General features: G+C 31.1%; 1 protein-coding gene and 1 long non-coding RNA gene across 4 annotated transcripts; one reads left to right on the top strand and one right to left on the bottom strand.

Annotated features, from left to right (window-relative positions):
- On the bottom strand, window positions 1-2741 carry LOC148201426 (uncharacterized). The gene is made up of 3 exons (XR_015785118.1): window positions 2342-2741; window positions 2146-2235; window positions 1-317 (listed from the first exon to the last, which is right to left on the bottom strand). It is a non-coding gene; the product is annotated as an uncharacterized LOC148201426 (long non-coding RNA).
- Window positions 2742-3176: 435 nt separating this feature from the next.
- On the top strand, window positions 3177-11639 carry LOC124840442 (protein NEOXANTHIN-DEFICIENT 1). 3 transcript variants are annotated; one of them, XM_047316498.2, is made up of 11 exons: window positions 3178-3337; window positions 3423-3537; window positions 3636-3719; window positions 5366-5429; window positions 5521-5567; window positions 9289-9343; window positions 9780-9818; window positions 10056-10230; window positions 10551-10614; window positions 10705-10761; window positions 11260-11639. In XM_047316498.2, the coding sequence occupies exons 2-11, from the start codon at window positions 3473-3475 to the stop codon at window positions 11525-11527; spliced, it is 918 nt and encodes a 305-aa protein (XP_047172454.2). In that variant the 5' UTR covers window positions 3178-3337; window positions 3423-3472; the 3' UTR covers window positions 11528-11639. The 3 variants fall into 3 exon arrangements, with proteins under 3 accessions (XP_087965419.1, XP_047172454.2, XP_087965420.1); XM_088109294.1 differs by having other exon boundaries at window positions 3203-3337; window positions 3464-3537; XM_088109293.1 differs by lacking the exon at window positions 10705-10761 and having other exon boundaries at window positions 3177-3337; window positions 10551-10575.
- Window positions 11640-14205: the final 2566 nt, after the last annotated feature.

Here is a 14205-nt window from a genome sequence, read left to right as displayed (position 1 = left end):
TAATCACAAACAGTCTTTGCATTTAAAACTGGATTGAAAAGCCTAACGGCATCAGTACAGAGGACGCGTGTAAACGCATACAATAAAACCAAGAATGAACGCTCTTAAATACATAAACTAACGTGCACCAAAATACAATCAGAGATGAATAAGACGAACGGCCTTACAAAATAGGTGGCCGAACGTTATAACTATGCTAACATGTACAGCCTAAATCAAACGAGCACTCTAAGGCTCGGCCTTTACTTCAACTTCAACCAGATTGGAGTCGTCCAAATTTTCTTCTTCCAGCATTGCTTCAAGGGATGCACCACCATCTGCTCACATCCACAACGGATGATCATTGCATTTGACAAGACGGAGTATACATGTACAGTAGACAACACAATGGAAATGCAAGGGTAAGCTTATAATATTTAATTTATACAATCAACACATACAGTTACATTTCTAAACACACATACAGCATGTAATTCATCAAATAATAATCATATAAAGGCATATAATAAGACAGACCGTCCGGACTGTATGAACCATGTAGTTACAGGCGTCCTTGCACCCGAGTGGTGTAGTAACTGGGTAACACCAAACAGCTGCCACTCGAGGTAAGTCCGTTCTTACGTCGCCCATGTTAACTTATGGACTAAGGACCTCCTGCCATTCCCACGCATGACTACCCCCTTCTACTTGAAGAGGTGTATCACGGAATATCAGGATGGACCAAGCCAGCATTAACTAACCACAGTCATACTTTACCAATTCAATATTCAATCATATAAGAGACGTTCCTCCCTGGAACGCTCGTAAAAATCCAATTCCAATAATTCGTTCAACATATCATTCGTCCACATTAAACATTTCTCATTTTCACATTTTCATTCTATGTTCCACTCTCTTAACATTAACGTCATGCATTCTTTACTCAAATAAAACGAACTTATTACAGAACCTTTGATTTCACGTTTCTGAACAAAAGAAACGAACTCTTATTCACTGATGGACATTAAGAATTCTTAAAGAATTTAGATGAGATTGAATTTAGAAGTTCAGAATAATACTTAGAAGATGTTGAGTACAAGAACTTTAGGTTGAATCAAAAGAAATAATTATCTTACAGAATAACTTAGATAAATAACCAGAATATTTAAAGTACAGAAACAACTCTTACTGTCAATGAATGAACGTTCAGAAATTTACTTTGGACGAACGTCAATTACGTTCGCTCAGAATTCAATAATAAGGACGAGCGTTCAGTTAGAAACCGAACCCTGCTGTGGACGAACGCTAGGTCAATGACCAAGCACGAATCAGCACTAACGCTGGTTATAACCCAAGCGCTTTATAGGACGAGCGTTTCGGTATAGGACCGAACGCCAACTTTGGACGAACGTTCAGTTTAAGGACGAACGCTCTCTAGAACTAACGTTCGACATAAGGTCGAACAACAATAAGGACGAACGCTCGACATGAGGCCGAACGTCATTGAGGACGAACGCTCGACTTAAGACCGAACGTCACTTATTTATAAAGTTTTAAATATTGATCTATACTGAGCAGAACGAACGCTCATTCACTCAATTGGGGGACGCTCGTTCTCGAGCAGAATTCATTCCAAATGAATGAATTCCAATCTAAGTCATGTTAATCAAAACCGAACGGTCTAAGACCGTACAGTGACGAACGTCCTTTTAGCAACAGAGAATGATCAGAAAATTTAGATTTTTCACACTTAGCAGAATTTTTCCAGATTTCCATTTTCCAACTTTATACTTCCATTTCAGGTTTAATTCCCTTCAAACATCATCATCATGCAGATTTCAACATTTAAAATCATTCCAACCACACAATAGCCATTCTCCATTCATCCATAATCAACTCAACATGCATTTAAAACAAATTCAACATCAAATATAATTCATACAAGCCGTATCAGTTCATGACAGATTCATCCAAACCAGAATGCATATCAGATATCAGTGATCATTTCTAACAACTCAACTTCATATTTTTCACACATGCAAAACAAACCAGAAATCATATTCCATATCAGTAAACGTTTCAAAATACTCAAACATCATGCTTTCCATACATGCATCTCAGATCATAAATCAAACAGTATAAATTAAACATATAAACTTCCCTTACCTTATCAAGCAGTTCACTTCAATTGTTTAGAGTTTCTTTCGTGCTCTTACAGCTTTCTATCAGACTTTCACTCAACCACCTCCACTTAATCTAACACACCAAAACCGTAAGCAGATCAGACTTCTAACTTATGCATGCAACCAGAATTTTGGTGTGCATGAACCAAATGGACGAAGGTGCAGAGATGAGAACTTACCAGTTCAGTTCTCAATTCTGTTCGGATCAGAATGAGGTTCACAGTGCAGGGAAGGTTTCTATGGTGTCTGAAACAAGATCAAAGGTTTTCTGGTGAATTTTCTTAGGAAGAAGATGAAAACAGTTTAGAGAGAGGGCAGAGAATTTTGGAAGCATAAATTCTGAGAAGAAGATGAAGCATGCAGGAGGAAGAGGGAGAGTTTTTCCAGAATTATTTTTCTCTTTCCCTGCAGAATAAACTCCCCATCCTCCACACGCCACTTGTCTCCCACTAACCTTCTCAGAATGCTCCAACCGTGACACATGGCAGGCGCATGCAGTGGAAAGGTGAGTGCATTTTGACGTGTCACGGTGCATTAAATAGTGATCAGAGATTGATTTAATGTGTACTAATTATCAGGTTCTCACAATTTCTTACAGGTCAGGTTTGGTTTTTTTATATTTTTATAAGGTGTTGGGACACCCACTCTTTATTTAAAACCAATCCAATATTAATAAAATGACATTTTTATTTCAGATGAATCAACTAAAATGTGAGAATATTATTGTTTTTCTTAAGTATTAGAAAAATTCAGAATAAAAAAGTAATACTTTGACATTCTAAAAAAGTACGCTTACTTTATAATCCTCTATAACAATAATAATATAATAATATGTATTGATTTTAAATTAAAAATAAAATAATATAATTTAGTGGGTATTAAAGTAACAGCACCCAAAATGAAAAGTTACACATCTAAAAAGTTTTGCCTTGTATTTTTACTTTCTGTTGGCGCCAAACCTTGTCCCAGTGTAGTTTTATGTCCATACAAAAGGACACGCAGGATGAAGAATTTCTGTTTATCCAATCATAATTTCTGTACCATACCACACCTTACCCTCTTCTCTCACTCTTCTTTCACCATTTCTCCATCTTCCATTTCTTCAGTTTTCATCCATAACCACACCTTCCCTTTTGCTTCTTTCACTCATCTCTTCACCCACCAAACTCAATCATGTAAGTTCTGCCTCCCTAATGTTAATGCATTCATTCTCATACCCAACAGAAATTCACACTGGTTTTTCTGATCTGTTTCTGACAGATTTCAGCTTTGTTCAATTGGGTTGTCGATTTATCATTCAGTGTTCATATATGGAAGCTGTTGAGGGAAGATCTTCTTCTGGATATGGCAAACCTCCATGGGTATTTAGAGGCAGGCAAGTGTAACATGTTTTCTGTAGTTACTATGTTTTGGTCTGTCTTTGTTTGTATAAGTTTAACTAACTGGTTCTGTTTCTGATATATGTATCATCAGTGCCTGGTATCAACTCCATCTTGTGAAAGCAGAGAAAGCTCGAGCATACATTCCCAAAGAATTCAAATTGGTTGAAGCCTTTGGGTAGGTAAAATTCTACTTGCTTTATAAAATGGAGATTCAATTTCAACACTGATTAGTTTTCCAATTGCTCTTGAGATTAATTAGTTTGAGTTAAAAAGGGAAGTGAGTTTCTGCCTTGTTTCCTATTTTAGTCATATTCTCTAGGCTTGAAGAAGATAGAGTTTCTTGGAGATTACATAACGAGATATTATAATTTACATTAATGGAGGAATATCTCTACTTTACAAAAAGGTTTAGTGAGAATAAATTAGACTTAGATTTTAGGTTTATTTCTTTCCATTTTACCCAAACAATAAATACGTAAGTTAAGAAAAGCGAGTGATTTATTAACTTGTTAGTTTATCATTACATCAAATCCCAAACAACAAACAATAAATATGTAAGTTAAGAAAAGCGAGTGATTTATTAACTTGTTAGTTTATCATTACATCAAATTCCAAAAAAAAAAGAAAAAAATTGAGTCATTGCTATAAATACACGTAATAAAGTTAAGCCAACTTTTAATATAAGATAATATATTATTGTTTAAATAGTTGACAATAAAATAATAAAAATCATCAAATAAAAGATTTCTCGAGTAGTTCAGTGTTGTTAAATACTTATTCGCGGTGTATTGTGCAAGACTACTAAAATACAACTTTGTTATATCATATAGTTTGTTATATCAATTATGATGCATTATATCATGTGAAATTCAAGATAATTTTTTTTGTTTTTACAATATTTGGATTGTTATAAAAATAATATGCATAACAATTATATCTAAAACTTAATCTCACTTTTTTTTTAATATGGTTCAAGAAAATGATTGATACCTTGTAAGTTTCAACACTTAGGATTTCTAAACTATTTCATTTACATGTAATTTCTATCAATCATAATTCAAAAGGAAAGAATTCATCGTTGAAGAGTAGGTGGAGGCACTACAAAAAAACGGTTATTTAGTGGAGGTTTATTTTCCATTTTGCGGAGGTTTTTACCCTCCACAAATTAATTTCCAGGGGTTTTTCAAACCCCCGCAATTAGAGTCGTCGCTATTAATTTGCGGGGGTTTTCAATGACCTCTGGTATCCATTTTATATTGCAGAGGTCTTTTTGTTGAGGGTTTTAACCTCTTCTATTACTGACTATTATTTTGTAGAGGTTTGAAACCTCTTTTATTTTCAACTATTTTACTGTAAAGATCAACCTCGTTTTTCTCAAACCTTTTTGGATTAATACCATATTCAATTTGACAATTATAATTTACATGTTTTAAGTCGCCTCATTTGTACTATTTAGGTTGTGAGTTTACAACTTTATTTTGCTTATATTACATATATCACCATTAAGATGCTTATAGTTTTGTCAACAATATTTATTTGTAACAAAATTCAAATACTATAATAAAGACAAACAAGCATGACAAACTTCTTTTACCAAAGTCTTGAATTATATTTTTGTTCAGATCATATCGAAGTTTCACATTAGAAATTATAAATTGACATAAAAAAGTGTGTATTAAAAGTTAATATAACTTGTCACGACGCTTTCAACTCAATTCATGGAAACACACAAACTTACAAAATTGTATCTGGCTTTTGACTATTGTAATAAAAAAGTTTATTTTGAAACTTGTGATTTCTGAATTGAATCCCTTCATGCAGATACACTCTTGGTGGTTTCTTTCTAGCAAGTTATGAGGACAGTCCAGTTGGTGTCTTTGATGAGGTTTTGTTATATTTTAATCTCAGATTTTTTCTTCAAATGTTTTTTGACATGCAATTTGTTGCTGACATTAGAACTTTGTGATGGGTAACAGCTTGTTGTGATCGCAGGACTTGTATGGAACCGCCCAACATCCTGCGCGTATGTTCCTACTTTTCACTATATCATCATTATACATAAAAATTAAATATATTTTTATTGTGAAATTAAAATTTGTTTTTATCTAAAAATTTGATATAGTTACTCTTCAAACTTTAAAATAATAAATTAGGTTAAATTTTCTTATTTTTATTTTAATCTTAATTAAAAAATATATTTAATACATAATGTAATTGAATTAAAATGATTATATTTATTTATTTTTAGAGTTTGGAATTAAAATTTCAAAATTAAAAAAAAAATCAATTTCACATCAAAATTTAAAAACTTAAAATATATTTAACCCTGTCCTTATGCATGCATATATTAAAATTTTCCTTTTTCATGTTATCTAATAAATATTTAACTTGAATAAGAATTGTTTAGATCCCAAGTACCATACATTTAATGTATTATTCACTTTGGACCATTGTTTGGTACATTTTGTCCTTAAAATAAGCCTAGGAGGGTGAAAGGAGAAAGAAATATTTAAATCGTCTTAGACCTTAACTTTTAAGCGATATGGGACTATTGAATCTAGTAGAAACATAAGGTCCCAGACAAAGTCTAAGGAGAATGTTCTTTTATCCCTAGTGGAGGACTTAAATGTTCCATTATCAGTCTTACATTGAGTAACACTATTCTGATCCCAAACCCTTCAAGCGACATCGTTAGCTTCAATCACCATACATATGAGATATTGTCCGCTTTGGAGTCTTATTTGTCATGATTTTATTCTTAAAAGGTGTCTTGGAGGACGAAAGGAGGAAGGGGTATTTAAACCATCTTAGGCCTCAACTTCTAAGCAATGTGAAACTATTGAGTATGGTAGGAACATAAGCCCCTAGTCGAGGACTAAAAGGAATCTTTTGTTATCCTTAATGGAGGACTTAAAAGAAAGAATATTCCATTATCAACCCCAAAGATCGAATGCTCCCTTATCGGCCCATGGTGAGTGTCATGGTTTTGTCCTTAAAAGGTGTCTTGGAGTGTAGAAGGAGGAAGAGATATTTAAATTGCCTTAGGCCTCAATTTCTAAGCGACGTGAAACTATTGGTTGTGGTAGGAACATAAGCCCCTAGTTGAGGTCTAAGAAGAATGTTTCATTATCCCTAGTGGAGCATTTAAGAGACTGAATGTTATGGCAATCCTCTTAGCTAAGTTGAGCCAAAACTAGAAGAAAAACCATGGAGGCAGGTGAAGGATGATATGGTCCAGAAGCTTTGATGGACAAGGGAGCTAAGCTCAGAATTTTGTGTGGTTTATATAAGAGAGGTTGGACCAACTTTTGGAGGAATGTGGCTAGAGAAGGCCACTTGGGTTGGTCTGGCCTAGAGTGACCTAATAAAAGTAGTATGAGTCAAATTTGGCAGCATAATAATACTCTATTTCAAACGTAATTACATGAGGGGGAGACATCTTTATTTATAGGCTAAGGTGTCTCTAAATAGGCATAAACTTCGACATTAAAGAGCCACCTTGACTAGCTTGGAAAACAAGGAGAAATCCTCTTCAATAAGAGGAAGACAAGTGGCGAAATGATCTCTAATGAGGGGGGACATGTGGTCATTACCTATGGAGAATCCTCTCCATTCCTAGAATGATACGTGGCCACTGACAAGGAGGAAACACTCTCCAAAGAGTGATGACACATGGCATGAACAACTCACTCCTTCTTGTCTACCAAGTTAGATGAAACTTTGACCCCTTGGTCAACATTGGGCATTGACCCTTTGTTGACTTCAGTGGTCAAAACCCTATATACTTGGCCTAAAATACAAGACCCAAAATAAATCCTACACTACTAGATTCATAATATAAAGCATAAATAAATCCTAGACTACTTTTTCAAAATACTCTAAAAGCTTCATATGACCCAACATGGTCCAAGAAATAGAGTCTAGACTCATCTTCCAGAGATGATTTCAACTCTTCTTGAAAGTATTTGGTCATGACTAGGGTGTATGCCATCAGAATGTTTTGTTATCGATCCCACGATGGACACAATAATTTCGTTAGGATGAATCACCATGTTTGAGGTATTATCTGCTTTGCAACTTTGTTCGTCATAATTTTGTCCTTAAAAGGTAACTCGAAAGATGAAATAAAAAAAAGGATTTAAATCGCTTTAGGTTTTAATTTCTAAGCAATGTGAGACTATTTGATGTGGTAGGAGTAAATATATTTGATTTTGGATAATAAGAAAAAAAATATTTTTAATATAATAATTTTGATTTTGAACTTTATTAATTGTTAATATAATTAAATATATTTGATTTTTATTAATTGTCACACAAATATATATATATATATATATATATATATATTAAACAATAAGATTTAATCAATTTACAAATTTTAAATTTACAAAATAAAAAGGAAAGAAAAAAGACTTCCTTGAATGTTAATGATATATATTAAGATTAATTTTTTATTTAATAAACGCGCCTGATATTGCTAAATGTTAAAAACTGTTTAATTATTTTAATTATTAATAGAATTTAATAAAAAATAACATGATTAAAAATTTATATTAAATTTGTAAAATATTTTTATTATACTAAAAATAAAATATACCAATATGTATAGCATTGAACTGATTATTTATCAATAAAATATGAAAAAGAACAGCACTCAATTGGAATGAAGTTTTATATAAAAATTAATTCCAAAAGATGTTTTCAACCAAAGTGGATGTTGTAGTTTTGTGCATGTGATGCTGCTGCTACCCACACCTTACCCATAATTAAACTTTAAATTTTTTTAACGGTATAAACAGTGGAGACATAAGAACTAAACTCTAAAATTAAAGTCCAAATTTATAAATATAGAAATTAAAATAAAAGATTGAGATAAATATGGTCAATAGTTCAACCTTATTTTTATACTATATTGTAGCTTGTCCAATCAAAACATAGATAAGGTTCATGCCTTGGAAAGGAGGAACATTATTCTTACATCTTCTAATGTGTGGCTATGTGTTTTCTTATTAAAATAACATTATTTAAGAAAAGTATACAAAAAGATAAAATAATATTTAATATTACCAATACACTTGCCTGTGTAAAATTGTCTTTATACCCTTTTCTTAATGAATGGCTTTCAAACACTTGTTTGTGCACCATCTTTAAGTTGCCACCAAAAAAATAAAACATTATAAACATTTTTATATTAATAACGAATAACTCAAATCATCTTTTCTCCTTTTCTTAATACTTTTTTAATTACTAAATTAAAGCAAATAGTTTTTACTGTATCATTTTAAAGATATACATCTATTTTATTTAATCAGTATTAGAAAAATCATCTAGAAATTGTAGAGGATATAACCAAAGTGTTCTAGATATGTTAATATACTAATCAAACCAAAATATAATAAATGACACAGCAGCTTTCACAGATCATAAATACTTTATAATAAATTCTAGACCCATGCATGAGTGCATAAAACATTGGTACATTGTATTATTATGCATGATGTCATAATAATAATACCTGTTGCGGCGATTCAGTAGACTCAGGCCACAGTGGCTTATTTATTCTTCATTATTTTTGAACATTTTTTCTTCTAGAATTGTTTATTGGTCCAAATTCTTGGCTGCATAAGATAAAGCACTTATTTAGCATAAACATGCAGTTGCATTGAAGCGATTATGCAGGATTCTTTTTCCGTTTTGATATATCAAGAAGTTCTTGTAATTGTATTTTTCTTCTGACGAAAAAGATGGGCAACAAGGGTGTACGTGAACAATGATGACGCCTGTTGTCACGGAAGAAAGGTAGAAGAAAATTCCCAGATGCATGCATTCTAAATAAGGTTTAACAAATTGCTGAATTTCATTTTATCTAGAGATCAGGAGAATTAAGTTTTATGTGTTCTGCAAAATAATTCATGGATGATGATTTTGTTAGATCAGATAGACCGATTTATAATATATAAGTGAGTGTAAACCTTATCTTACACTCCGATTTTGTGGGATTGAATTAGGCTTAAAATCTACTTCTTAACATCCTATCATAGCTATGATTAGTGCATATCCTAACGATTGTTTACCTTCGATTCTAACTTTCCCAACTGCACTTAAAAAATTTTCATCTATAATTTGGAATGGAATGAATTGCTATGCTCAGTTTTCCTTGATTTCACCCTCTATATGTAACCTTCTATTATGGTATTGTTTTACCATTTTGGTGTAACTCTGAAATTTTTGGCAGGAGGTGGGGCTTCCAAGCCAGATGGCTAGGTTTTCCAAGGTAATTGTTTTGACCTATTGCATCATTGCAGTTCAATCTTTTTGAACACTGCTTATGATGTTGTATGCCAGTTTTGAGGATTTTATCTAAAACTAAAGTTCAGACATTAAACCACAAGCTGTGTGCATAACACTGATACTTGATAAAGCACTAATCAATAAAACTGAACATGGGAATTCTCTAAGTCTAGGTCATTTTGGATATTTTGCATATTTCATTTGGCCATTCCTCAAAAAGACAATCACAGCAATCTCAAGACAACAGAGTGGCAAAAAGAGTGAATTTCTTCATAGGATTGGAATTGGTGCCAAGTTCTCTAGTCCAAAGGATCCCCTGAATGTTGAAGTAACCAAAGTCAAATGTGCTGATGCAGAAGAAGCATGCAATATTAACATCAGTCTCACCAGTCCTGGTCAGTGGATTCTTTTATTTGATTTCACTAGCTTCATTGTGTTTCGTTAATATTACTTGAAAAGATACATTTTTTCAATGCCTCTTCCTGTTTTAGTTGCTATCAAATGGTTATTGTAAATTCAGTGTACACTAATTTGGGATCAGTAATAGCATAGATTATGATTCTGTACATAGAATTATCTAAAAGGCTTGCCATGGTGTGAGGGTGAAATTGCTATGTTTTATGACAGTTCTCATTGTGTTTGATTTGTTTAGCTTGCCCTCTAATTATAATTGACACCATAAGGACTTTTCTGATGACAACCATGTTGATTGCAGTGCCTTCTTTGAGCTTTGACCACAGGTTAGGCCCAAAAATCAGAATGTCACTTCCAAGTTTTAGGTAAATTAGTGCAACAATCCATTGTATACACTTTATGTTACCAGAGTTTTGAGTTTTCATTGACTAATGATCACTGTTTCAATTTTGCAGTGGAGCTACAGAGTATAATCCTAACCTCCTCAAATACTCTTGCCAGATTGAATGCAGGCTAGAATTCAACTAATTACTCTTAAAAAAAGATCTATACAATAGCAATAGATCATTCTTGCTATAATCATGGGTTTTGAGTGAGGATTTACAACAAATTTATGGATCTTCCTTCTTACATGATGTTTAACTTTTTTAATTTTAGTCAATGTGAAATTTAGACTCTTTGAATTTTTAATAATACAAGGATTTTACTAGAAAAAACACAACAACTAGACCTGAATCAAACTTACATAAATTTAACGTCATTTTAAATTCAAAACCTTAAAACGAGTTTGAATCTTTCTTTTTATAGTGTTCAATTTTCTTATTTTTACTTAACGTAGAACTTTAACTTATACTTAAATTCTCAACCGTTATTAAAAAATCAACAAAGTTATGATATTGTAAAACCTGTGTATGAACTTGTTACTTTTTCTTTTAAACTTCAAAAGAACAAAGAGATTAATGAATATGACTCTGTCAATAGCCTAAAAGTGTCTTCTCAAAATTTAATAGGGTGCAAGCATTGAAACCGTTGAAGGTATCACAATCATTCACTTCAACAAATGATGGAGCTGAACAAATTTTAGAAGATCATGGAAGAAGCAGCAGCCTTGTGGGTGAAAATCATAAAACTGAAGCACAGAATTTCAGCACTTGTGTGATGTTATCAAAACCCTTACTAGCACTAAAGTTTAGTCAAATGAAGATGCAGGTTGAAGCACCCCTTGTGCTTTCCCAGTGCTCAAATTCTTTACAAACTACTGTAAGTTCTGTTCCATAGGTAGCACTGTCTTTCAGTACAGAAATTATTTGTTTCAGCCTTTAAACTCTAACGTTTATTCATCTCATCTCCTGTGTTTTTTTGCTTTAACATAGGTCAATTTTCTCTTTCATTTTCATGTCTTTATTTTTCGTTTTTATAGAGTTAGATATCTATTCTTATAGATTACTAGATTTTTTCTAATTAAGGTTGTCTTTCATCAAATTAAGGTTTGTGCAACTGGATCATAGTTAAAAACACCAATAATAAAACATATAAATTTTAAAATCTAAGATATTTTAGGAAATTAAAAAAATCTGAAAATAAATTTGAAAAGACAATAAAAACTTGTTGCAGAAAAGAAAAATCTCATACATAAAATTTTAAGCAAAATATTGTTTATTCTCATATCATTTTTTATTGATATGCAATCTTGTTTTCAGTTGCTTGTGCTTGTGGTACTGGTTTAAGACTGCACGTAATATATGAAATAATTCTTAATATATAATATAAAACAACTTTCTCTTTACCTTAATATTTTATTCATTGTCTTAAATGTAGTTTGACATTTGGAGAAAAAGAAATATATATATATATATATATATATATATATATATATATATGATATAAAAATCATTTAAAAAGTATAGATTAATTTAACAATATAATAATGAATTAAAATTTTGATAATTAATATTAAAGACTAATTTAGACTCTATTCTTAAAATAATTATGATTTTTTATTAATAATATATATTTTTATTAGAAAAAAATTTCGATTATCCAAGATGATATGGATAGAAGATTCACTTTTTTCAATGTTAAAATAAGTTAGAATAAAAAAAATATAAATATAGAAGAATTTAAGAGATCCATGTGAGAATACAATATATTTACAGACGGGTGTACAAGATAAAGTAATTAATTGATAATATTATTGATTCACAACTTAGATTTTAGTAGTATTATTGATTGCCAAATTTCATTCAATTTAATTTATTATTTGTATATACAAGTATATTAATTATATATTCAATGATATTTGTGGCATGTTTTACTCATAAATCTATTTATTATGGTATGATATGTACATATTGCATGACATTATGAGAATATTATATTTATTTAATATTATTATCCAATTTGGATATATAGATACAAATAAATTTTACAAAATAGTGTTTAATTAATTATTTTTGTTTAGATATGTTAATACAAAATCGTTTAAAAATCCTTTATTTTGAAATTTAACAAAATCATTTAACAAAATAGTGTCATAAAAAAATCATTTAGGATAACTTACGAAACGATATATATGTCTAAACAATATCTTAAATGATGAAAATAATAGAATATCTTAAACACAATACACTATTTTAAACAATATAAAGAAATGATGCTATAGTACACAAACTACGTTAAATGTTATAATAAACGTTTAATGTTTTAAATCCAATGTACAAATAGTATTTTTTGTCTATTATTTAGTTTTTCTTTATCTATGCAGATCCTTCAAGGATAGATGCTTTATCGAAAGTTATCTGTTAATTTAGAAAGACGTTGAGAAATACAAAGACATTATAGGAATGTTTTTTCAATGTCTTTTATTTGACTAATTCGTACAACAACATAGTTTCTCTACACAAGCAAAGTAGCATTTGACAACGTACAAAATACTACAATAACTACCAAAGTCAATGTTATAGAGTAACAATTTTTTTTTAAAATTGTTTATAAATAGAAGATTGTATGAAGAAGAGAAAACAACAACAAAAACGAATTAATTGAACATATTCTTTGTTAGTGCCTCATTTAACTTTGAGAAAATCTTTTTGTAACAAGTCTTTTCATGTATACTTTGTATTTATCAATATCATCTCTAAGAGAGCTTTTCATCTGTACTTGGTTTAAAAACACTTTTTTGTTTTTGGATAATCAAGTTTGACTTAAAATAGTTAATTTGTTTAACTTAAGGGGAGTTAAACGATTTTAGCCAATTGGGCTATTGTAAAACTAGGAGTGGTGAAACTCATTGTAACTTGTTAAAGTTAGTAGAAACCTTTAAGAGTCCTTAAAGAAGAACTAGATGTAGCTCAGATTGGATGAACCGGTATAAAAATGAGTTTTCAACTCTGCTATTTTTTGTTGTGTTTCTAAACGCTTTCAGAAATTCTTAAGTTTTCAACACTTTCTACATATCGTCTAACCCTTGCAAACAACGCCTAACACTAATTACAAAAAGTTTTCAAACTTTATTCAACCCCCCTCATTTTCTAGAGTTTTCCTGTTATTTTAGTTGGTATCAAAGCTAACCTCTTGGAGGAACAATCCAAATCACAATGGAAAACGAAGGATTTATCATCAACTGCCCTCCTTTATTCAAGGGGAGAAAGTTTTATTATTGGAAACAAAGAATGATAGCATTCTTGGAATCAAGGCCAAGAGCTGAGTCTAACGAACATTTCTCCGATGGCCTATATATAGAAGATCATCCAGATAAAGAATCAAGAGGATAACATGCAACGAAAATATTCATTATGAGAAAAACATTCAAAAGAAAAGCACAGAAAGAGGTCAAGAAAAGAAAAAATCTAAGCAGAAAAAGAGAAAAGAAGTCAAACAATACTCTCAAGCTTCTTTGTAATATTGACTTACTATTGTAAGAAAGAGAGAAAGAGAAAAGAGAGAAACACCTGCGA

Source organism: Vigna umbellata, chromosome 3, assembly GCF_029865625.1.
Source record: "Vigna umbellata cultivar VRB3 chromosome 3, Vumbellata_1.0, whole genome shotgun sequence".
Lineage (NCBI taxonomy): Eukaryota > Viridiplantae > Streptophyta > Magnoliopsida > Fabales > Fabaceae > Vigna > Vigna umbellata.
The sequence above is the reverse complement of the archived record's forward strand: the minus strand, read 5'-3'. Positions and strand labels throughout refer to the sequence as shown.

Bases quoted from the DNA above. Each gene is read 5' to 3' on its own strand.
- LOC124840442 (XM_047316498.2), top strand. From the start codon at position 3,473: ATGGAAGCTGTTGAGGGAAGATCTTCTTCTGGATATGGCAAACCTCCA. The intron at 5,430-5,520 runs GTTTTGTTATAT...GATGGGTAACAG, and splicing joins CAGTTGGTGTCTTTGATGAG to CTTGTTGTGATCGCAGGACT. The intron at 10,615-10,704 runs GTAAATTAGTGC...TCAATTTTGCAG, and splicing joins ATGTCACTTCCAAGTTTTAG to TGGAGCTACAGAGTATAATC.